The sequence below is a fragment of the Sphaerodactylus townsendi genome, linkage group LG11, assembly GCF_021028975.2.
Source record: "Sphaerodactylus townsendi isolate TG3544 linkage group LG11, MPM_Stown_v2.3, whole genome shotgun sequence".
In the NCBI taxonomy this organism is placed as follows: Eukaryota; Metazoa; Chordata; class Lepidosauria; order Squamata; family Sphaerodactylidae; genus Sphaerodactylus; species Sphaerodactylus townsendi.
Window position 1 is genome coordinate 70,414,796 of NC_059435.1, and position 23,355 is coordinate 70,438,150.

The 23,355-nt window shown below is 46.3% G+C and overlaps 1 protein-coding gene across 2 annotated transcripts in view; it reads left to right on the forward strand.

The window, feature by feature from the left end:
* The first annotated feature begins 3,070 nt into the window (after positions 1-3,070).
* WDR86 (WD repeat domain 86) overlaps positions 3,071-23,355 on the forward strand; it is a 35,517-nt gene continuing 15,232 nt past the window's right edge. Inside the window, exons 1-5 of one of the 2 annotated variants that reach the window (XM_048511624.1) lie at positions 3,071-3,776; positions 6,750-6,853; positions 9,343-9,646; positions 14,254-14,395; positions 16,982-17,414. In XM_048511624.1, the coding sequence (XP_048367581.1) occupies positions 9,484-9,646; positions 14,254-14,395; positions 16,982-17,414 (738 nt within the window). In that variant the 5' untranslated portion in view covers positions 3,071-3,776; positions 6,750-6,853; positions 9,343-9,483. The remainder of the gene's footprint in view (positions 3,777-6,749; positions 6,854-9,342; positions 9,647-14,253; positions 14,396-16,981; positions 17,415-23,355) is intronic. The other variant, XM_048511623.1, reaches the window with a different exon arrangement.

Consider the following 23,355-nt stretch of genomic DNA (forward strand, 5'->3'; position numbering starts at 1 on the left):
CTCAAAGGGTGGTGGTTGCGAGAAACCGAGGAAGGGAGAATCCTGTTGTAAGCTCTTTTGAGCCCCCATCAGAGTGAACAACAAGATATAACATGAATATGCAAATACAAACATGTTTTTTGTAACAACAAAATGGATCTACCAAAAGCAAGGCAAATATTTCACTCTTCCTGGGAAAAAAACCCTCCAAATTTATGTGAGCAATTGGTGCACATGCGAACATCTGAATTGTTTTGATGTATCCAGAGCCATAGCGAGGGGGAACTGTACCCGGGACACGTGTGTGCCCTGAGCCCCTGCCACGCTCCCGCCTGCCCCAGAACGCCCTGCACCAGCGCACACCCAGTGCAAGATCCCGCCCCCACCCCCATCCCCTGGGTGCTACGCCACTGGATGTATCTGACCAATCTCTGCCCAGTTCAGCATCCTGTTTTCAACAGTGGCCAACAGCAAGACATTTCTGGGAAGCTGCCAATCAGGAAAACCCCTCTTTATTCAAAGGTAAGGACTCTCTGCACATAGAGGTTCCATTGTAGTTGTCCTGGTTCATCATTCTTCCATGAATTTGCCTAATCCTTCTTAAAAACCCATCTGCCACTAAACAAGTTTAATCAGAGGGTATATAAGGACATATATTTGAAGACACTAGACACCAAATTCTATGGGGCAGAGCTGAGTTCTGGGGTTGATTCAGAAGGAGAGTCAATTGGCTTGGCTGGATACATGGCTATTTTTCATTCTGATAAAATAGGGTATGAGATTGAGTGTTTATACCCTCTGGACATTGTTGGCTCTACTTCGCAGAAAGAACAAAAGAGCCTTTCTTGTCTATCATAGACCATAACAGGTCTACTCATTTTGGATTAGTTCCTGTAATCCAAGAGTCGGGGAGCTGTTTTATCCCCTCTGCATTTTCCCGTTTAAAACCAATATGAAGTTTTTATTTCGCTATCAAATCCAAATAGTGGTTTTGTACAAGAACTTTTGTATCTTGCAAACAAAACAAGAAAGGATCAAAGAGCATTTTCTCCTTTTCTTTTATTTCTTTCCAACTACCAATGAATCTTGTAGTGGGAGTCTGGATGAGTATTCATGAAGTTCAAGAGAAGCCAGAGAGCCAAAGGTAACGTCCCCTGGGTCCAAACAGCCTTTGCGTACTTGTTTTGATGGTTCTTAAGTGCAAAGGGAACATATTCTCTTGTCTTTTGTAAGATAATCACTAATTTTTAAAAATGGGAATTGATGGTTTTTGATGACTGGTGAGTGCTACCTATTAAGTGTTTTCTTGTTCAGGTGGGATGAGGATAAAAGTTTTGCAGTTCAAATTTAGCCTGTCAAACAGATTGAAGTCCAGACTGATTCACATGTTACAAAAGTCAATTCTGGTAGTCAACAAAAACACCCTTAATTCTCACGTATATGGTGATCCAGTTAACTTTGATGCCATTGGGATTTTATGCATGCAGCACTTACCTCGTGGCTGTATGGTTCACAGTGGGTTTTTCTTGTGGTTTTTTGTTTGAACCAGATTCTCCTGCTATGAAGTGTCCACAGCTGATCCGATCCGTTATTTGGCCTGCCCTTCACTGCCTTGTTGTGACTGATTGGGAGGAACTGTCGTTGTGTGGGCAGGGAAAGCCGAGAGGAGTGAGGAAACCCAAAGAAAGCGAAGCACATGTTGACTCCATGTGGAAACCACAGGGACATTCTGACCTGTGAGCGTGGTGAATTCTGAAGTGGAGGAAATATGTGCGCAACAGAGAATCGAACCAGAAGGGAATGTACTCTGAACACGCAAGGGACTGAGCCACTGAGTGATGAGCTGCATGGGTGACTGGCCCATTCGCAGTAGCAAAACCACAGGTAGAGGTTTTATGCTCACCTGACATAACTTTATTCGGTGGAATCAGTTCACGTGTCCAGGTGGCTAGTACGGTTATTTAAATGCAGAGACTCCAGTGAGGTATGTGCACGTGTGAACCAATCCTTTGTTTTCTGCTTACTTTGCAAACTGTGTATGACTTTGCTGTATTCTTTGAATTCCATTTCAAATTCTATACAGCAGTTCTCTACTATACGCAGCAGTGGCGTAGGAGGTTAAGAGCTCGTGTATCTAATCTGGAGGAACCGGGTTTGATTCCCAGCTCTGCCGCCTGAGCTGTGGAGACTTATCTGGGGAATTCAGATTAGCCTGTACACTCCCACACATGCCAGCTGGGTGACCTTGGGCTAGTCACAGCTTCTCGGAGCTCTCTCAGCCCCACCTACCTCACAGGGTGTTTGTTGTGAGGGGGAAAGGGCAAGGAGATTGTCAGCCCCTTTGAGTCTCCTGCAGGAGAGAAAGGAGGGATATAAATCCAAACTCTTCTTCCTCTTCTTCTCTTCTTGTCTGCCCTGGGGCTTGGGACCCTGTCCTTGCCTTCCTCTGGGCATAGAGCAAGGGTCACTGAGGGAGTGGGGAGGGTGAGGTGGTTGTTAATTTCCTGTGTTGTGTGGGGGGTTGGACTAGATGGCCCTTGAGATCTTCCGCTCTGTTTCTATGTTTACTCTGCATCTGATTCCTTTCAAGCCTTCATCCTGCCAAGACGTTCCTCACCTGTAAACTTTGTTCACTTCCCAATTGTTGTGACACTCAGGAACTCCAAGTGACAGGTAATTGGGTCACCTCTTAGTGCAGGGGTCAAGTGGACTGCAGCTCTGGCTGTTGTGAGTTTTCTGAGCTGTGTGGCCATGGTCTGGCAGTTCCAGCTCCTAATGTTTCACCCACATCTAGGGCTGGCATATTCAGGGAACATGTCATGGTAAGATGTGTTTCTCTCCCTGGCAGTGCAGAGTGGAGTGCAGTTCCTTCATGTTCCAGGTACCCAATTTTGTTCATTTCACTGCTAAATCACAAGACTTCATTCATCCCCCAGAGTCTGAAAAGTTTGAATCCTAGGCATTTTTCCCTATTTAATTCAGCTTTCTTTAGGACCTTGTAGAAATCTGAGGGGTGGTATTTGATCCCCTGCAGAGCGTGAATAGACTGGGAAGCTGAGCTCTGCATAACTGCATTAATGTAAGAAACAGTGGGGGTGGGGGGTGGGGGGGAAGAACTGGGTAAAAGGAGAAGGAGAGAGAGAGACGGAAGACAGGTTTTGGATTCCTGTGGGGATCTCAGCATGCTGTTCCGATGAACCTTCCTCATGCACAACCGAGGGGGTAAGGGAAAAGAAATCAGAAGCCACAAAGCACTTCGAACAAGAAGACTTTTGAGGAATCCAGCCTTTGGCTACAATGCTGCAAGAGCCGTTGTAATGAATCACACCATGTTCAAGATTCTTCTTTCAAGATCAACAGTAGCATCTTCCCTTTGGGATGCAAAACCACTGGAAAAAAGTTAAGATTTAAGGGCAGCTGTCGTGGGGGAAAGGCGTTTGGTGCAGCCAACTCCAGGTGCCCCCCCCCCTCTTCTTTTCCTTGCCCTTTATCATGGGAGGAAATGCGATCCGCTGGAAGTGAGTTTTACGGTCACCAGATTGGTTCCTCTCTGGAGTTTGTGTCCTCTTAAGACTTTTCTTTTCTCCCTGAAAATGTGAAGAACCGTGATCTGCAAAGTGAATCTTTTTTTTTTTGTGCATGCGCCCGGCTCAAGTTCACATTTTCGAAAGGATGAGACCTTCTGCTGCTTTTTCCGAAACCTTCTAAAGGTAGGCAGGGTGTCCGTGTTTGCCTGAGTTGGCTCCATTCCGAGATGCCTTCATCAGAGTCTGTGAAGAAATGAAAGCATAGCCGAAGTAAGCAGTGTGTATGTGCAAAGGTTTAAATCGGAGAGATTCTTTAGGGGAGACGAAAAGTGCGGGCTGTGTGGGAGTGCCGGAGAGGGGTGTGCGGCATATTTAACAACCTCATTTGCATATTATTTTTAAAAAGTTTTTTAAAACGTTGGAAGGTGCAAGAGAAATTTGAACGATGAGATCCAGTGATGAGTCAGTGTGAACAGGAAGCCAGCACGGTTTGGAAAGGGTGCTTCTCTTTAAGGGCTGAACAGTGCTTCCAAAACCCTGTATTGATGGGGGAGCAGGGGAGAAGCATTGCTCAGGGGAAGAAAGCCAAACAGCCCAGGGGGGGCTTGCCCTTGCGTAAAGCACGGGGAAGACTCCATTCCCATCCTGGCCCCTGGTGCTGTGGGGTAACCACTCTGGAAAAAGCAGCCTTGAGACTGGGCCAAAAGAGAGGTCAGAAAGGCAGCAGGAGATGCGCTGGCAGACTGCAGCGAGAGAGAGCAGTGCAGATCTTGGGGACAGGCCAAGACAGTTGCGGTTTCTGGATGGAGAGGAGGTGGCTCCTCCAAAAAAGACACCCCTGTTGTGACTTCATGGCGGGGGGGGGGGGGGCAGTTTATACAATACAATACAACATTTATTTTCAGGGTCCCTCCAGTTCCTCTTCATGGTGGGGGGTGGGATACAGTTCTCTGTGGGGCAACAAGCAGAGGAATCTGGGGGAGCCATAATAGGAAGGCTGAATCCCTCCTCTGAGGTAACAACGGGGGGGGGGGATGACAGGAAACAAAGCGAGGAGGAGACACATGGACTATTGTGTGGGAAGGAAGTGGGCGAGACATGGGGGGTAGGGAGGGGGCGCTGCTTTTCTTCTTACTGTCTCGTGCCTGTTGGGGAGGGGGTCCTCCCCCTTCAGGCAGGGAAGGGGTCTTGTGGGGCGAGGGTCGTGCATAGGGCGCCTGGGGGAGGGGGCTGCCCTTTTGGCAGGGAGGGGCCCGTCGGCTCCGGGAAGGGAAGGAGGGAAGGTCCCATTTCCCGCCCAGACGTGGGGGGCGGCTGAGGGAAGCGGCTCAGACGGGAGGGGGGTCGCACTAGGGCGGAGCTGGTCGCCTTTCCCCGGAGAAGCCCTGCCCGGCCTCGGTGGGGTGGGAGTCCCGGGCTTCACAGGGAGGGACCCTCCAGCAAAGGCGGGACATATGTGTCGCCTCTAGGCACTTAAACACGCTTTCCTTTGTCGTGTCCAACTGTGCTGGGGGGTGGGGGGTGGGGTCCCACCTGGAGGTCCCCCCTCCTCCCGGTCCCATTTTATTGTTTTGAAATAATTTTATTAAAAATCCAAATTAATGACAACAGATGTGTACCCGGACATAAAACACGACAACTGCGCAAGATGCGCTGCTGGCTGACGACCCCCCACAAACCCACCCTTTGGGGTCACTGGACGTTCTTCCACCAGCAGCAGCTAAACATTTTAACCGTTTCCGCTTTTTGTATCCTTGCAAACCCGAATGTGCCTGCGTTGCGCACACTGAACGCAGGAACACGCTTTTGGGGTTTTGAAACCTTTTTTGGGGGATTTAAAATGAGAGCCCTCGCGGTGTGGTGGCTTGGGTCACATTTTAGGAAATCCAAAGTCCCATAGCATTTAAAGAATTATCCTTTATTTCAGTATAAGCTTGTGTGAGTCACTATTGATCCATTTCTCATTGCAACTCTAGGCAAGCTACAAAGAATATTGGGTTGAATGTATTGTCGAAGGCTTTCACTGCCGGAATCACTGGTGTTGTGGGGTTTGAAGCATGGTTGTTCTAGCAGCATTTTCCTGACAGCTTGGCCAGATCTCTGTGGCTGGCATCTTCAGATCCTCTAGATCCTCTGAAGATGCCAGCCACAGATGCAGGCGAAACGTCAGGACAGAACGCTGCTAGAACACGGCCATACAGCCCGGAAACCACACAGCACCCCAATATTGGGTTGGCTTGGGCCAGTCCCTGGGTCACGTCTAGGCTACCTAGCAGGGTTGCTGTGAAGATAAAATGGTCTGAGTTCGTCTGTGCTTTTTAAAAATATATACTTTTTTATTTTTCTTACATGAAAAAACACACATGCATAGACGACAACAACAAAAAGTAAAGCAACAAAATGTAATCAGTTTTAAACTTCTCTATTCTGACCTGCTATTCTGACCTCTTTGGAGGAAATGCAGGATGCCAATTAAAAATATGAACAGCTTTCTTCTATTTTCTGTCATGACAATATTTGCCCAAGTGTCTTGGAAGGCACAATTCCCTTGCAATACGCACCCTTCCGATAATCTGTAAAATCTGCACAAATCAAGGCACGCAACCAGATTTGCCAAATTCAGCAGTTTTTAGATTTCTTTGGTGTGTACCCCCAAAGTTTATACAGACACACACACACACATACCAATTTGGATTTCTTTGTAAAACCAAAATGGGGTATTCAAATAGCTTAAAAGAAAATAAATAAGAGTGGCTTGGGGGCGGACCCTGCAGAATTTTGCACATGGTGAAACTTTTCAGTTCGCATTTTGACCCAAACTGTATTTATTTGTCCCATCATGGTATGTGGAGGACTTTACTTCTGCAGTAAGCTGGAATAGAATAGAATAGAATAGAATAGAATAGAATCTTTATTGGCCAAGTGTGATTGGACACACAAGGAATTTGTCTCCGGTGCATATGCTCTCAGTGTACATAAAAGAAAAATACATTTGTCAAGAATCATAAGGTACAGCACTTAATGATTGTCATATAGATCTAGTAAGCAATCAGGAAACAATCAATAGTAATAAAAACATAAAATGTAAAATCATAAAATAAAATAAAATGTCAGTAATACTTGCACCGTGGAAATAAACAGTAGTGAATAGTAATACTTGCACCGTGGAAATAAACAGTACAGTAGTGAAAGCACAGAAATGAGACCTTATTTTGTCCCTTTTGCCATTCTCTGCTGGAACAGGGCAACCTGTGTACCTTCACCTGTCTGTTCAAAGGTCAGTGCAAAAGTATTCAGAATCCAGACTGCTTTCTCCAAGCCTTCACAAAAAAGAAGAAACATTGCAGGTAAGGAATTTAACATTTTTGAATGTGTTTATTGCGGTTCACATCTTTTTCCCCCGCAATTCCTGGTAGGCAGCGAAACAGGAAATTTATGAACCACCCCCCCCCCCCATCCCATGGGCTATCCATAAATTGCTCGTGGGCTGGGTTGATGAATGATGTAGTCTTTGCCAAGATTGTTCTCTCTCTGCTCAAGGAGAGCTTCACAAAGATGTGCGCTGTAAAAAACACACACACACACAAACGACACCCTGTTTTTTCTTTGCAGCAGAAGTCCTTAGGATAGGCAGGGGAGACAATTTTGGCAAGGGTCTCCTTTCACCACGGAACTGTCTCCCCAGAGACTTACTGCAAGAAATTCTATTGTGCTTGTCTTTTTTTCCATGTAGGAATTTTTTAATGCGCAGCGTTGAATATGTGCCTTCACGGCCCACGTCTTCTCACTACCCATAGCCTTTCCCCTCTTAGCCCTGGCCAAAGAATTCCAAACGTTTTGAAAACCTAGACCTTGGAAGCAAAAGGAATGTCTGCAAAATAAGGATATGCCTCATATTTGCATTTGAAAGTCACAGAACTTTGATTTGTTTGGTACAGAATACACATGAACCTTGGCTTTCATTGGAGCGATGTTGGATTAATGTCAGAATGGCTTTGCTTGTTTCAAATCGCAGGGTGCTTCTGTGAATAGTGATTGCTATTTGACAGCATGGGGTGGTTTATGATGAACAGTGAGATTGGAAGTAATTGCAGATGAAGCTAAAAAGATCAGAAGGGGAAGGGAAGTGTTTATAAAACACAACTAACTCATGGCTGATGAAATTAAACAGAGCATCTATAAGCAACATTGTGATTAAATGCTTTCACGTTGCAGTCTACTCATGACAACCCCATAAAGTTTGACTTCATGGGGCTTTCAAGGCAAGAGACAAACAGAGGCAGTTTGCCATTGCCTTGCCCTGCATAGCAGCCCTGTTTTTCCTTGGTGGACTCCCATCCAAGTATTGACCATGGCCAACCTTAGCTTCTAATCTCTGACAAGTTCTAGCTCGGGGTAGGGAACCTGCGGCTCGAGAGCCGCATGTGGCTCTTCTGCCCTTGCACTGCGGCTCCACAAGCTGAGCCGCCAGCCCCATCCTTGCCCACCCTACAGGCAGCAGGGCAGGTGCACCAACTGCCCACGGCCGGTTGGGCTGCGCCGCAGGCTTCCCCTCTCGCTCGCCCCGTTAGAGCGGGGCGGGCGCTTTCCCTGCGGCCGGCAAGGCTGAGCCGCCGGCTTCATCCTTGCCCACCCTGCAGGCAGCAGGGCGGGCACATCCATGCGCTTCTCAGAATGAGCGGAGTAAAAGATTTAAAAAACCCAATATATACAGTGTAATCTTTATTTTAAATGTCAAAAATTATTTGTGGCTCCAAGTGTTTTCTTTTCCCGTCGAAAACGGGTCCAAATGGCTCTTTGAGTGTTAAAGGTTCCCTACCCCTGTTCTAGCTGGTCTGGCCTACTTAGGTTGCTACCTGTAAAAATAGCCACTATTTATACATCACCTTAAACATCCTACTAAAAATATTGACAGTGTACAGTTACACATACTACATATAGTTTGAGAGGGTAGCTGTGCTGGTCTGCAGGAGAATGGCTAGGTTCTAGTCCAGTAGGACCTTAAAGGTCAACTAAATTTTCAGAGTATAAACTTTCAATAGTCAACGCTCCCTTTGTCGACATGTACTACAGGTGTCCAGGTAAATCCTTATTTTGTGTTTTCTTCTTTTTTCTTCTTTTCAACCTTTATTTGGAGATTAAGACAAAATCTAGGAAATCTTGTCAGTTGTGGGGAGAGGAAGGGAAGGCGATTTTAAGCCACTTTGAGACACCTTCAAGTAGGAAAAGTAGGCTATAAAAGCCAACTCTGCTTCTTGGAGCAGCAGTGGCATAGTAGTTAAAAGCAGGTGCACTCTAATCTGGAGAACCAGGTTTGATTTCCCGCTCTGCCACTTGAGCTGTGGAGGCTTATCTGGGGAACCTATGCACTCCAGCACACGCCAGCTGGGTGACCTTTGGCTAGTCACAGCTCTACGGAGCTCTCTCAGCCCCACTCACCTCACAGGGTGTTTGTTGGGAGGGGGAGGGAAAGGAGTTTGTAAGCCCCTGCAGGAGAGAAAAGGGGGGTATAAATCCAAACTCTTCTTCTCTTTTGTGACAAATTAGTTAGCTTAGTTGCAAAGATTCTGATAAGTGTAATACACTCAGGTATCTGGCTGTGCAATCCTAAACAGAGTTACACCCGGTGGTGGGATTCAAATAATTTAACAACTGGTTGTTTACAACCACCATTTTAACAACCGGATCTGCCGAAGTGGTGCGAACTTGCTGAATCCCACCACTGGTTATACTTCAATAGACTTAGGAGAGTATAATTGCGTAGGGTGGCACTATCAGTAAGTGAAAGATACCCCTGTGCTTTGATCCTCATACTTTCCCTTTTTTTCTTTTGCAGAGATCCACACGCCTGCGGCTTGTTTGCTCCAGAGAATGGCAGCTGACATGGTCTTCAGGCAGCGCGTGGCCGTGAGGTCTACGTCTGTTCCTAGTGTAGCTTAGAGGCTCTGGGTCCTGGCCTTATGGTGGAACCTGCAAGATGGGCAGCAGTAGTTCAGCACTGAAAATTTGCACTGATCACCAGGGAGGAATCAACTGGCTCAGCCTCAGTCCCGACGGGCAGTGGCTGCTGACTGGCAGTGAGGACGGCACCGCGCGACTCTGGAGCACTGCAGACAGCCAGTGCCGGGGTCATTTTCAAGGTATAGTAAACGTGCCCTTTGTTACGGGTCCTGGCTCTGGGATACTGTTTTAATGCATTTCCCCACTCCCCAGCTATGTGCTTCATGTCAGATTTACAGCAGTTTTGCAGTGCTATGAATTGCCCATTGTTATAAGGAGTGGTCAGTTGCTGCTTTTCATTTAAAGGACGCAGGAAGAGCTAGTCACCAGACACAAGTAGGACCAAGTTAAATTTTGTTGCTGCTTAGTCTTCCTTTAGATAGTCTAGATTAGGGAGTCTCCATCATGGTGCCCATGAATGCTGTAGTAGCCACCAACAACTTTCTTGGGGCACATCAAGTGTTCTTAGAAAATGGGCGGTGTCAGGAGGGGCAGTTACCCAGGAAGGCTTCTAAGTGGCCAATGGAAATTTGATTGGCTGTGCAGATTTTTAAAAATATTGCTTTGGCAGCAGCTGCCATCACAGCACAAGGATCTTCACTGTGTGACTGAGATTAGCTGTGGCAGCTGTTTTATGGCTCACTGTGCCTCTTGTGGCATCTGTGGCAGCCATTTTGTGACTGCACCCCCCAGCTGTGTCAGAAAAGGTACTTGCAGGTTGTTCATAAGTGAACAGTTCTTTGTTAAGCACAGAGATGTCTGAATTTATGCTCTTGTGTTCCCACAGAACAATAGATATAGCCTCTTCCAAGTTCTGGTCAGTTCAGATGATAATGATGTCTGTACATCTGTGGTAGCCTCATGCAGTCTGGCAGGCTGCTGTGTGGTTGCTTTCCCAGCTTTCTTAAGAGTGGAAACTTCTGCTGTGAAACTTTCTAACCTTCTAGAATCCCTGCAGGGTGCTCTTTCAGCATTGCGATTCTTTATAATGAACCCCCAAAAAACTTGGCTAAATAAAACCGAAGAAAAATGCCCTGCTTAAGGCAGTTTTCCAATAATAATTAACACTTCAACTTAAAACCAACTAATTAGAAAAGAAAACCTTTAAATACCACCCTGTCTGCCTGCCCTGTCTTCAGGCTTACAATCTAATCAAAGACAAGGCAGAGATATATTCGGGGCGAGAGATAAACGAGGTAACAAGAGAAGAAGATCGATTAAGGGGAAGAGCCAGAATGAAGAGATGTACTTTAAGGAAATACTTGAGTAAATGATTGAGGGAAGAGACTTGGATGTTGAGTAAAGTTGTATACCTATAGCAGGGCTCTGCAAGGCAACAGAGTGGGTAATCTTTTAACTAATTTTAATTGGCATTAACACCAATTGAGTAAAAGTTCCACACACAAGAAAATAAATGTAGACGTTTTGCAAACGTTTTGGGGGGATTTGTGAGGAAAGGGCTGCTGAATCTGACCATTGGTTCATCAGAGTCCATGTTGTCTGCTCAGGCAGGGTCTTGGGTAGGGGTTTTTCACGTCACCTACTGCCAGATCCTTTAACTGGAGATGCCGGTGGTTCAACCTTATGCATGCAGATAGTCTACTACTGAGCCCCCAGATTAATTGGATTCATCTTCAGCAAACTCAGTAAATCTAATTCTAAAAGTTAAAAACGCAGTGCCCGTGGGTGTTTCTAATGCATTTTAATGCAGCCATTCCACACGGTCTTGTGAACAATTCAGGAAGGCCCGTCTGCTTGCTTCACCACTGCCTAGCTGAAAACAACGGCGAGGACAGCCATGTGGTGCTTTTCCCAGCATGTGAAAGAAGAACCTGATACTCCTTTGTAGACTGGGAAGAGCAATGGCGCATCCCAGTTGCCCCCTCTGGATCTGAAAGGCTAGGAAGGCCAGCCAGAGTACTGTTGGTGCCGCTTGTTCTGGCCTGGGGAAAACATGCTACATTTTTTTGTCTCGCGGAGCTAGTGGGGGGCCTACTCATTTTGGAACGCTAGGAAACTCTCATCCACTAACTCTGTGGGAATGAGATGCTGCCATGTGGAGTATTGCTTCTTGCCTGCTTGTCTCTAGGGTAGGGCATGTAATAACTACAAGTTCTTCCAGATAAGCCTATGAGGAACTACAATTCCCACCAGTCCCTCCCAACATGAGCATTGGCTATACTGGCAAGGGCTGATGGGAATTGTAGTTCATGAACATCTGGAGGGCCGCGAGTTTGACAACCTGTGTTCTAGGGCATTGTGACTCACCCCAGGTGAGCAGCCAATTTGGATCTGTTTGTTCATTCCTTAGAACAAGACTCAGCATATTTTTTTTCCTGTGCTTTGCTGTACGGTTTTGCTTTTCACATACAATGTAATTGTTATTTTTGTCCTCCTGGAGTATTCTTGATATTTCAGTCAGTCAAGGAATCCATTTGGTTGAACAACATGAGTTTCTGCAGCTGAATAAACACCCCCCCTCCCCCCCCCCCGCAACTGGGCCCATGAAAACCACTTGAATGTTAGCTAGCAGATTGTTTTCCATCTTCAGAACAAGAGATACCACTTTAAGTACAATTCCCATAGATCAACCTCAAGGCGACTGAGGAATGTAGAGGCCTACATGGAAGGAAAACCTGTCAGACAAGAAAATTGTGGATTGGTGGTCTTAAATTATCAAAACAAGGAGCATTTTCTTTACTTGAGTCAGAAAATGCTCAGATTACCAAGTTGTAAATTGTTAGATGTCTCGTGCATTGAGACTACTTACTTACACGCATAGAGAGTAAGAAATTCAATGTTAAACTAACCTAGAAGAAGAAGAGTTTGGATTTATACCCCCCCTTTCTCTCCTGTAAGGAGACTCAAAGGGGCTTACAATCTCCTTTCTCTTCCTCCCCACCCCACCCCACCCCACCCCACAACAAACACCCTGTGAGGTGGATGGGACTGAAAGAGCACCGAAGAACTGTGACTAGCTCAAGGTCACCCAGCTGGCATGTGTTGGAGTGCATAGGCTAATCTGGTTCCCCAGATAAGCCTCTACAGCTGAAGTGGCAGAGCGAGGAATCAAACCTGGTTCTCCAGATTAGCGTGCACCTGCTCTTAACCACTATGCCACTCCTGCTTCACACCTAGACCTCAATCCCTGTCAGCATCTAGTTGGGAGCAGGTCCTACTGAGCATAACAGGACAGTGGAAGCATGCCTAGGATTCACTGACCTGCGTGATAGTTTTGGAGTGCAGGATTGTGGTAGGTTTATAGGAGGAGAAATGTGCAGGTGGCAGCAGAGGTACTGATGAATGTTTAATATCTGTCTCAGTGTGTTTAATATCTGTCTCAAGGAGACGAATTAGGACATTTCTATTTCACACACTTAAACCTGGCTTCATAGCTGTTTTGCCCTCACCCGGATAGCTTGATCCTGTCATATCTTGGAGCCTTAGCAGGGTTGGCCCTGATTGGTGCTTAGATAAGAGAACACCAAGGAATTCCAAGGTTGCTAAGTGGAGGCAGGCAATGGCAAATCACTGCTCATCGCTTGCTTTGAAAACCCTAGAGGGTCATCCTAACTTGACTGTGGTGTCTTCTACACAGGCAACACGAGCAGCTTGAATGAACCCAGGTTGCCTCTGTTGCCGTCTGCATGGTGGGTGCGGGGACCATCCAGGTTTGCTGTAATCCCAGCGTCAGGATGTGGCATGGTTCACACAGGAAACGCTGTGTTTCTGTGAACTGTGCATCCAAGAATCCCCCCCACCCAAGAATCTCGCCACCCAAGAATCCCCCCACACAGTTACTGGCATAAAGTGGTGACCCCCTAGAGAATCCACCATAATGGTGGACAGGAAGGGTGGAAATAGAACAGGTAGTTTGCACAGGCAATCAGGAAGCCTCTGAAACCCAGGTTAAAGGGGAAAACTTGCTAATTTAGCAACTTTCATTTAACCCAGGTTCAGCCAAATATAACAGGCTAGAAGTGTTGGGGGGGGGGGGCGAGTTCTGCATGAAATTCTCCCCCACAACGCTTTTTTCATACCCCTGAACCCATAATATTTGGCCTGTGCAGAATCACCCTGTCTCTGGATGTCACTTTCCACCCCGGATAGTTTCCCCCACCCCTCTACCCTGGGAACTGCAGTTCTGTGAAGAGGATGATCCGCTCTTTCCTGAACTTCAATGGAATCCACTGAGGGAAAATATGTCATCCAATAGCATATAAAACTGGTCTAACTTTATAGTGCAGGTATGCCTGAAGAGTCAGTAGTCATCTGGATTATAACTAAAGAGGCCCAGCCGCATTAAGAACATAAGAACAAGCCAGCTGGATCAGACCAGAGTCCATCTAGTCCAGCACTCTGCTACTCACAGTGGCCCACCAGGTGCCTTGGGGAGCTCACAGGCAGGAGGTGAAAGCAATGGCTTTCTGCGGCTGTTGGTCCCGATCACCTGGTCTGCTAAGGCATTTGCAATCTGAGATCAAGGAGGATCAAGATTGGGAGCCAGAGATCGACTTCTCCTCCATCAATCTGTCCAAGCCCCTTTTAAAGCTATCCAGGTGAGTGGCCATCACCACCTCCTGTGGCAGCATATTCCAAACACCAATCACACGTTGCGTGAAGAAGTGTTTCCTTTTATTAGTCCTAATTCCTCCCCCCGGCATTTTCAATGGATGCCCCCTGGTTCTATTTATGCACTTTTCAAAAAGTTCCCCTCTGTTTTCCTTTGTTTGTGCATCCTTCACAGGGCACGAGAGCTACATCACTTTTTGCCACCTGGAGAATGAGGCTGCCTTCACATGTAGCGCCGATCACACCATTCGAAAGTGGGACGTAATGACTGGCCAGTGCCTGGCAGTTTACCGCGGGCACACGTCCATTGTGAACAGGTAGGGACAAACAAACAAACAAAGAACCTTTAATGGCATTACAACATTATATACATAGATCCACTTAACCCAATAGAGGGAAGCTAAAATAAATGGACAGGTAGAGAAGGCTGATGTTCAGGATTAGGTAGGGACAAACAAACAAACAAAGAACCTTTAATGGCATTACAACATTATATACATAGATCCACTTAACCCAATAGAGGGAAGCTAAAATAAATGGACAGGTAGAGAAGGCTGATGTTCAGGATTAGGTAGGGACAATGAAGTGTCTTCCAGATTTCTCTCCCTTCCTTGTCCAATTATAACCCGACTTCACTTGAATTCTCACTCCCATCTCTTTTCAAACTAATAATTCCCCCTGTGCTTTCTCTGGGCACAAACTGTCAGGGTAAATCTTTTCTGCCTGGGCGTGTGTAATTCGTTATCCTAGCAATGCAGACATCACTGTATTCTAGGGATGGGAGAATGGCACAAAAGCTCACATCAAGAACGAATCAAACCAAATCTGCTGCCGGGAATGAAGTTCCAGAGGAAGAGAAAAAACAAACAAGCAAAAAACCCAAACATCTAAACTGGTAACAGATGCACCTGATAAAGAGATTACAAAGGATCATGTTAAGAGTGAAAGGACACAGCAGGGATTTTTTGAAAGGTTTGGAGTTCTGCCTTACTGTTGATTACTCCCAGAAAAGCTTCAAGCTAGGGGCTCTGATACTAAACATTTTTACATAAGGAATAAGTGATCCTTTTGGGGAGTCTGGGGCCAAAATACATTAAAAATACAGTAACAATGACCTTGGAAAGATGCAAGAAATTATTCGCCCCAGGCTGACAATTTTGTAAACGTATCGTTGAGCTGCTATTACAACTTCATTGAGAGCCGGTCATCTCCAACTCTGAATATGAAGTGAGATGAATTTTAACACTTCCCCCATTACTTACTGTGTTGCACAGAAGTTGCACAGCTTTAAGAGAGCTTTCCTTGACACTTCGCTAAGTGTTACAGATGTGTGCCTTCCCCCCATGGTTTTGTAGTGTTAGTTATTTATTTGAGCATTTATAACCTGCTCAAGGCGGTTTAAACCCGCAGCTCGAGGCGGTTTAAAGTCCCAGGTAAAACATTTACAATTTAAAACAAAACTCCAGATCCAGAGGTGGGATCCAGCAGGTTCTCACAGATTCCCGAGAGTAGGTTACTAATTATTTGTGTGTGCCGAGAGGGGGTTACTAATAGGTGATTTTGCCATGTGATTTTTGCCTTAGTTACGCCCCTCTTCTCAGCAGTAGCGCACAGAACTTGAAGCAGTCTAGCAGGAGGTGCACCGGCATGCGTGGCAGCCTGCGCCTGCGTGCATTCGTTTCCCGCCCAAGGACCGGCGCAACGGCTGCATCCTTGCCACAGCCCTGCCCAGGAATGCCCCGCCCCCGGAATGCCCAGCCATGCCCACGTTGTGCCCCGCCCAGCCCCAATGGCGCTACGCCACAGTTTGAATCCCACCACCATGGGAACCTGTTGCTAAAATTTTTGGATCCCACCACTGTCCAGATCCCTTATTAGTGGTTGCTGGGTTGAAATGGTAGAGGGGTGAATGATGTTGTAAGTTGCTTTGAGTCCCCATTGTGGGGAAGGGGAGTATAAATATCTAAACACAGTAAATATAGCTGCCTCAGGGGGGGTTGAATGTGGAGCTGACTTGCGTGCAGGCTTTGTGCTGTGAAACTTCCAGGATCCAGCTGGTTGGTTTGGAGGCCTGATTCTTGCTTGGGGTTTGAATGGCCCTGAGTGCAGATCCTGAGTAGGCCAACATAAATGCTGCCCCTTTAGAGGGGTGTGCTGGCTCAGGGGTTGGGCTCCTGCTTCACAAATAGAAGATTATGTGTTAAATCTGTCTGTATCTAGTCGAAAGGTCTCTGACAGCAAATGCTGGGACAGCCAATCCCTGCCTTCCCAGGAGAGTTGCTCCTAGTCAGAGTAGACCATATTAAACTAGGCTGATGTCTCCGAACATTTTGAGCTTTCAGGCACTTTTGGAATTTTGAGAGACTATGATGAATGCATCCCCGAATGGCTGCTGCAGAAGGCAGAGCCAAGTACAATACATTCCTTGCTTTGCAGAAGAATCTCCGGAGGGGATTAAAAAGAAATGAAGGAAATCTCAAGGGGAGAGGAGGGAAAAAGAAAAGGGGGAAATAAAGAGAAGGGAAGCCAGAAGGGGAAATGGAGCCATGCGCTGACTAAGGGAAGCTCCGGAGTTTACCAGTCCTCCTCTTGTAGTAGCTACATGTGCTATTGCAGTAGAAAGTCTGTTCATTTGGGTGACAGAGCTAATGACAAGCAGTTCTTTCAGGAGCCTTGCCTTTTTCTGCAAAAGGCCATGGGAGATATTGGTAGGCACCGTGGTGCTCATGGGCATCAGGTTGAGGAACCCTGGCCTAGATGGGCCTGATACGGTATTAGGGATCTTCATGCATTCAAATCAGCAACTCTTGTTGGGGATGCTCACTGAGTGTCTTCTAACTTCCAATAGTTTACTAAGAATGAGAAGGACCTCTGACCCCCAACTTGCTTCTTCTCTTCAACAGGATCCTCGTTGCCAAGGACTATCTCTTCAGTGGCTCTTATGACAGGACAGCACGGTGCTGGAGCATGGACAAAGAGAAGCCAATCCAGGAGTTCCGGGGTCACCGGAACTGTGTCTTGACCTTGGCCCTCTACTCCTCCAGGGACCTTCTGGGGGATTCCGAAGGGGAAGAGTCGGAGGAAGAGAAACTAAGCAAAGGCTTCTTGGTGACGGGAAGCACAGACTGTACTGTCAAAGTCTGGTGGGTGTCCAGCGGGCGTTGCCACCAGACTCTGCTGGGACACACTGGGGCCATCTTATGTCTTATACTTGACCCTCCGAACAGGGAACTCTTTTCGGGTAGCACTGATTACACCATTCGAACGTGGAACATTGTCACCGGTGAGCAGCTGAGAGTATTCAAAGAGCATCAAGGAGCCATCATCTGCCTGGAGGTAAGAGAGAGAAAGAGACCGTTTATTCCAAGGGAGAAGGTCCTAACAAGGCATTTGGTGGGATGAGGTAAAATAAATGAGGCCCACATGAAGCCGTGATGGACTGGTTGGGGAGCTGTGGCTCTATTGTGGAGCATCTGCTTTGTATCAAGGCCCCAGGTTCAGTTCCTGGCAGCTCCAGTTAAAAGGACTGGGCAGGAGTGGATGTGAAAGACCTCTGCCTGAGACACTGGAGAGCCACTGCCAGTCTTGAGTACACAATACTGACCTTGATAGACCAATGGTCCAATTGAGTTCAATACAGGCATTTCTGTGGATGGTCTGGATGGGAAAACCACTGTCAGCAAAATTCTATGCAGTGACTCCAATTGAAGCCTCTTGTAGCCAGCGGGCATAGAGTGGAGTCAGTGGGCGTAGACTCCATAGGATTGCACCGTAGTTTATTTCCCTTGTTGAGAGATGCTGGGTTGGATCGTGCCTGCTTTTCCCTGATGGAAATAGATACTCTCCCCCCATGCCCTACTTAGAATAGGTCAGGGGCCCTCAATGTGGTCCCCATGGCACCTGCCAACGCTTTTCCTGACACCCGCAAATGTTTTTAGAAAGTTAATACAGCCAAGAGGGGTTTATGGAGCAGCAGTGGCGTAGGAGGTTAAGAGCTCGTGTATCTAATCTGGAGGAACCGGGTTTGATTCCCAACTCTGCTGGCTGAGCTGTGGAGGCTTATCTGGGGAATTCAGATTAGCCTGTACACTCCCACACACGCCAGCTGGGTGACCTTGGGCTAGTCACAGCTTCTCGGAGCTCTCTCAGCCCCACCTACCTCACAGGGTGTTTGTTGTGAGGGGGGAAGGGCAAGGAGATTGTAAGCCCCTTTGAGTCTCCTGTAGGAGAGAAAGGGGGGATATAAATCCAAACTCTTCTTCTTCTTTTTCTTCTTCTTCTTTATGCCCAGCAAGGCTGTTGATTAGCCACTGAAGATTTGATTGGCCGTACAGATTTAAAATAAATAAATAATTTTTACTTATTTCTCAGCCCCACCTTCCTCAGAAAGTGTCTGTTGCAGGAGAGGAAGGGAAGGAGGTTGTAAGCCGCTTTGAGACTCCTTACTGCCAAGAAGAGCAGGTCATAAATCCAAACTCTTCTTCTTCTTAGGTCAGCGGAAAATTGGTAGCTTCCAACCCGGTAGCTACCAGGTACAGTGTGTTTATACAAAGACCTTTAATTGGGAGAAAAGTTGTTATCAGGTTCAGAATGAGCAGCATTTGAAGCGGGACTGACTTTCGCTTCCTGAGGGCATTAAAATGCCTTAAGTCCAGTTCCAGTTTAATCGGATGCCTGAAGGAGTCAGACACGCTTTCCCCCTAATGGACATCCCTGTGGGCAAGAGCTGCAGAAATGCCATCGCTTAATGGGCTGCGGATGGGACAGAAAGCAGCGTTGCGATTGCATTATCTGTGGGCATAAATCTGTGTTGCTGGCAAGCTGTGACTAGCTGAGTTGCTGGCGGGCAGAACTGAGAACCGTTAAATGCATCAATGCCATTTTAATTTATTGTATTCTGCTGAGAAATGTTTTGCTGTCGTGTTAATTTTGGAAGGGGCGTGGGTTGGAAGGAAGGAGGTAGATGATTTGAGTCCAGTTTTTTTAATTAATGTAGATAAGAGTTTCGAAACGCAAAATCCAACTCTATGACCAGAATAATGCATAATGATTAGACGGGTTATTTCCAGAATGTGCATTCCCCATGCATTTATTCTGTGAATTAGAAAAAGACACAAATTCATTGGAACTGATAGAGATGCACAGAGAGAGGTTCCAGTTATTAATTCTGTTCATTAGCTGGGTCCCAATCAAAAGGGTTTCTGTTCTCATCATGGATCTCTCTCAGTGTTAGGGTATTAAGGAAGGTACAAATATATAATATATTTAATTCCTATTTGGAAAACATATCTAAAAAAAGGGCGCAGCAGTGATATCTAGGGTCAGTGTGAAATATCTGTTTTGTACAGTGGTCAAGTAAACAAGATGTGATTATTGCAAATTCAAAACTTCTTGCAATAGCCTTCCATGCCCACAACTTTTCAAGTCATCGTGGCAGGGGTTCAGAGTTTGCAAATCTAATCTGCTAAGGGTGCAACTTTACTCTGACCCCTTGTGTCAGGCGAAGGCTATTTGCACCGGAGGTAAGCAGGGGATCGCCAACTCTGGGTTGAAAAATTCCTGGAGAATTGGGCCGGGCCTGGAAATGGGGCATGAGTTCTTCTGTTAGTCAGAGCCTGGCTAAAGCCGAGCCTAAGTGACTGACCCGTATGAGAAGATTGGAACAATTCCAACCCAAAGAGCAGTCAAATAGTGTTCTGCTGTTGGAGCACATTCCCGTGCTCTGTGGGCAGAAGGGTCTGTTGAGCAGCTTTGTTCCCGGTTTCTTTACTGCTGGTACAGAGAAGCATAAGAACATAAGAACATAAGAACAAGCCAGCTGGATCAGACCAGAGTCCATCTAGTCCAGCTCTCTGCTACTCGCAGTGGCCCACCAGGTGCCTTTGGGAGCCTAATGCAGAGGTGAGTAAGGGTCTTCATGGGCTGTTGCTCCCGAAAGCACTTGACTGTAAAGGTACTTGCAATCTCAGATCAAAGAGGGATCAGACAGCCATAGATCGACTTCTCCCTCCATAAATCTGTCCAAGCTCCCTTTTAAAGCTATCCAGGTTAGTGGCCATCACCACCTCCTGTGGTGGCATATTCCAAAACACTAACCACACGCTATGAAGAAGTGTTTTATTAGTCCCAATTCTTCCCCCCCCAGTATTTCTAATGAATGCCCCTGGTTCTAGTATTGTGGAGAAAGAGAGAAAATTCTCTTGTCAACATTTTCTACCCCATGTATAATTTTTAGACTTCAATCATATCCCCCCCCTCAGCCACCCTCTCCAAACTAGCAGAGTCCCAAACGCCAGCCTCTCCCTCATAGGGAAGGTGCTCCAGTCCCTCAATCATCCTTGTTGCCCTTCTGCACTTTTTCTATCTCCTCAATATCCTTTTTGAGATGCGCTTAATCAGAACTGGACACAGTGTAATCTTAAGTGCAGTCGCATCCACTGCTGTTTTATATAAGAGTACGACAATCTTGCATTTTTATTATCAATTCCTTTCTAATGATCCTCCTGTGCATAGAGTTTGCCTTTTGCTAGCTGCTATACTGAGTTGACATTCTCATGGAACTACTAACTAAGACGCCTAAATCCCTTCTGGTTCAGACTGATAGCACTGACCCTGTAGCGCATGAAGTTTGATTTTTTGGCTCCTAATGCGGGTATCACTCTTTACATTTTGCTACATTGAACTGTATTTCCATACTTGAGCCCACTCACCCACTTATCAAGGTCCATGAAATTAACCTTTTGTGGTTCCTAACCACCCTACATAATTTGGTATCATCTGCAAACTTGGCCACCACGCTACCCACCAGAGAAAGGGATGCCTGCATATATGCAGGGCATGCCGGTCAATAGTTCTGGGTTTCTTGGAACACTCCATTATTCCCCTGAAATTGGGCGGGGAGGGCCACTACACAGTGTTCAATGGTTTGCATGCAGCAAATCGCAGTTCAATCAACAACATGAAAATGATTTATTTATTTATTTATTTATTATTTATTATTTAGATTTTTATACCGCCCCATCCCCAAGGGGCTCGTGGCGGTGTACAACATAAAATCTCAGTACAGTTTTAAATATAATTGCTAAAACCTTTAAAAACAGCAATAAGAACAGTAAGAGGCGTCCCACAAAACCCCATATTTAAAAACCTCCCCAAGAGGGAGGAACGGCAAGTCCTAATAGATGAGAAAGGGCCCAAATTTAAAGAGCCAAAAGAGGGGGGGGGGGCACTCCTTCTAGCTATTGGTCCCTCCAAAGGCCCGGTCTCAAGGAACAACTCTTGAGTCTCACAGGCCCTGTGGAACCCTACCCAAGATCCCTGCAGGGGTCTGACAGCTGGAGTGTTCCACCAGGCTAATGGGCCAGGAGCCGTGAAGGCCCTTGTCTCAAGGTGGGAGGCTGGGCATGATCACTTTATGTACTATCTCCTAGGAAAGCCCCTGTCTGGGCTTCAGTCACAGTAGAACGCATGGGGGCTTGATTAATAGCCTGATCTGGCATATAAAACACTGGCTTGAGAGAGTGAGTCTACAGCAGGGGTCTTCAAACTATGGCCCTCCAGATGTTCATGGACTGCAATTCCCATCAGCCCCTGCCAGCATGGCCAAATGGTAGGGCTCATGGGAATTGTAGTCTATGAACATCTGGAGGGCCATAGTTTGAAGACCCCTGGTCTACAGGCACGTGGATGAGATGGTGGAGAATGTGAACGAGGCCTGACTTCATGTTACCTTTGTGGTGTCCGAGACATTGAGAAACGGGTGAGCATTGCTCCTGGGGAAAGGCGATTTCTAATTAAAGCAGCCCTACCCATGCCAGACCAATCTCCTCCACCCCCAGCCTTGTGTAATCAGAAAAGAAGAGACCACCCAAATGCTTGCAGAGGAAGATAATTTCTCTAGACGAGTATCAGGTGTCCTGCACCAGGCCAAGGTTCCGGCCAGTCTTCTGGTTTGCAGATAAGCAGAGAGAATTGTTGTTACTTTCATCTATTCGTCAGTTTCGTACCCTGCCTTTCGGCGCAACACTCTGAGGGTGGGGAGTGATAATTAAAACTAACAAAATGCTACACAAGAATAACAGAATCAGAGATGAGGAACCTTGTACTGCTGCCAATGGAATCATGTAAAACCGAGATACATTAAGAACAAAAAGTCTGTGTGGAAAAATAAGCCTAGAAATGCCAACATCTCAAATCTGGAAAACTTCAGGAGCCAACAAATTCCACAGTCTGGGGGCTGCTACAGAAAAAACAACAACCCTTCTCTACAGTAGCTAGGCAATAGCATGACCAGAAGAGTCTTAGTATTTGATTTTAAAGTTCATAGCGGTAGAGGTGCTTCATTGAGTATCCTGGGTCCAGGTTGTAAAACTACCCCGTATCTTGAGGTTAACCTGAAGGGAACCAATGAAGCTAATACCAAATGTGGTATTATACACTCCCTCAGCTAGCACCAGAAGTCTGCTTTCTGGGGAGACTGAAGTGCTGCAAACTGGATTAGTCGATGCTTCCAAATTGCCTCCAAGGAAAGTCCCCTATAAAACAAGTTACAGCAGTCTAGCCAGAAGGCTACCTCAGCATACCCTTCAGTGACTAACCCTCTCTTCCAAGAAGTGGTATAGGAGTGTATGTCAGTGCTGGGCTCGTGTGTGATTTTTTGAAGCGAAGCAAGCCTTTATTGGCATAGACAACAGTACAACAATAATTTAAAAAAATGGATTAAAAAGCATATACAATACAGGTCGAAGGAAATTCACTACGCTTAGTAATTTTGGTGGATAAAGTCTCGCTTCAAATTAATACACAGAGAGAGGAATCAGGGTTGTCTAACAAGTAGTGTAATCTAATTAAATCGGGGAGATGGGGTAAATGTAAAGGAGTAAGATTCACATACTTGGATCTGATTTCCTTGAATCTGAGACAGTGTAGTAATTGGTGGGCCAGAGATTCAACTCGAGCCATCAAGCATGGCAATAATCTTTTGGCCTTTTCTTGTTTATTAAATCTGCCATGTAACAAGGCAGAAGGTATAACATTAAACCCATGGCGAGCGTTAAGTGGCTCTCCTTTGAACAGGCTTTTATTAAGCAATGAAGGTAAGCTAAGTGGCCCACAAATGGGGAGAGAAAAATACAGGGGGGGCACGCTTCATTTTCTGCGGTGATTAGGGTAGAGAACTCTCTATCCAATAGTTGGACCTTTCAAATCGCTATAGGGCTCTGAATAGGACAAAGCGCAAAGTGCGAATCCAATTGACAGTCCAATAGAGGCCATTTTT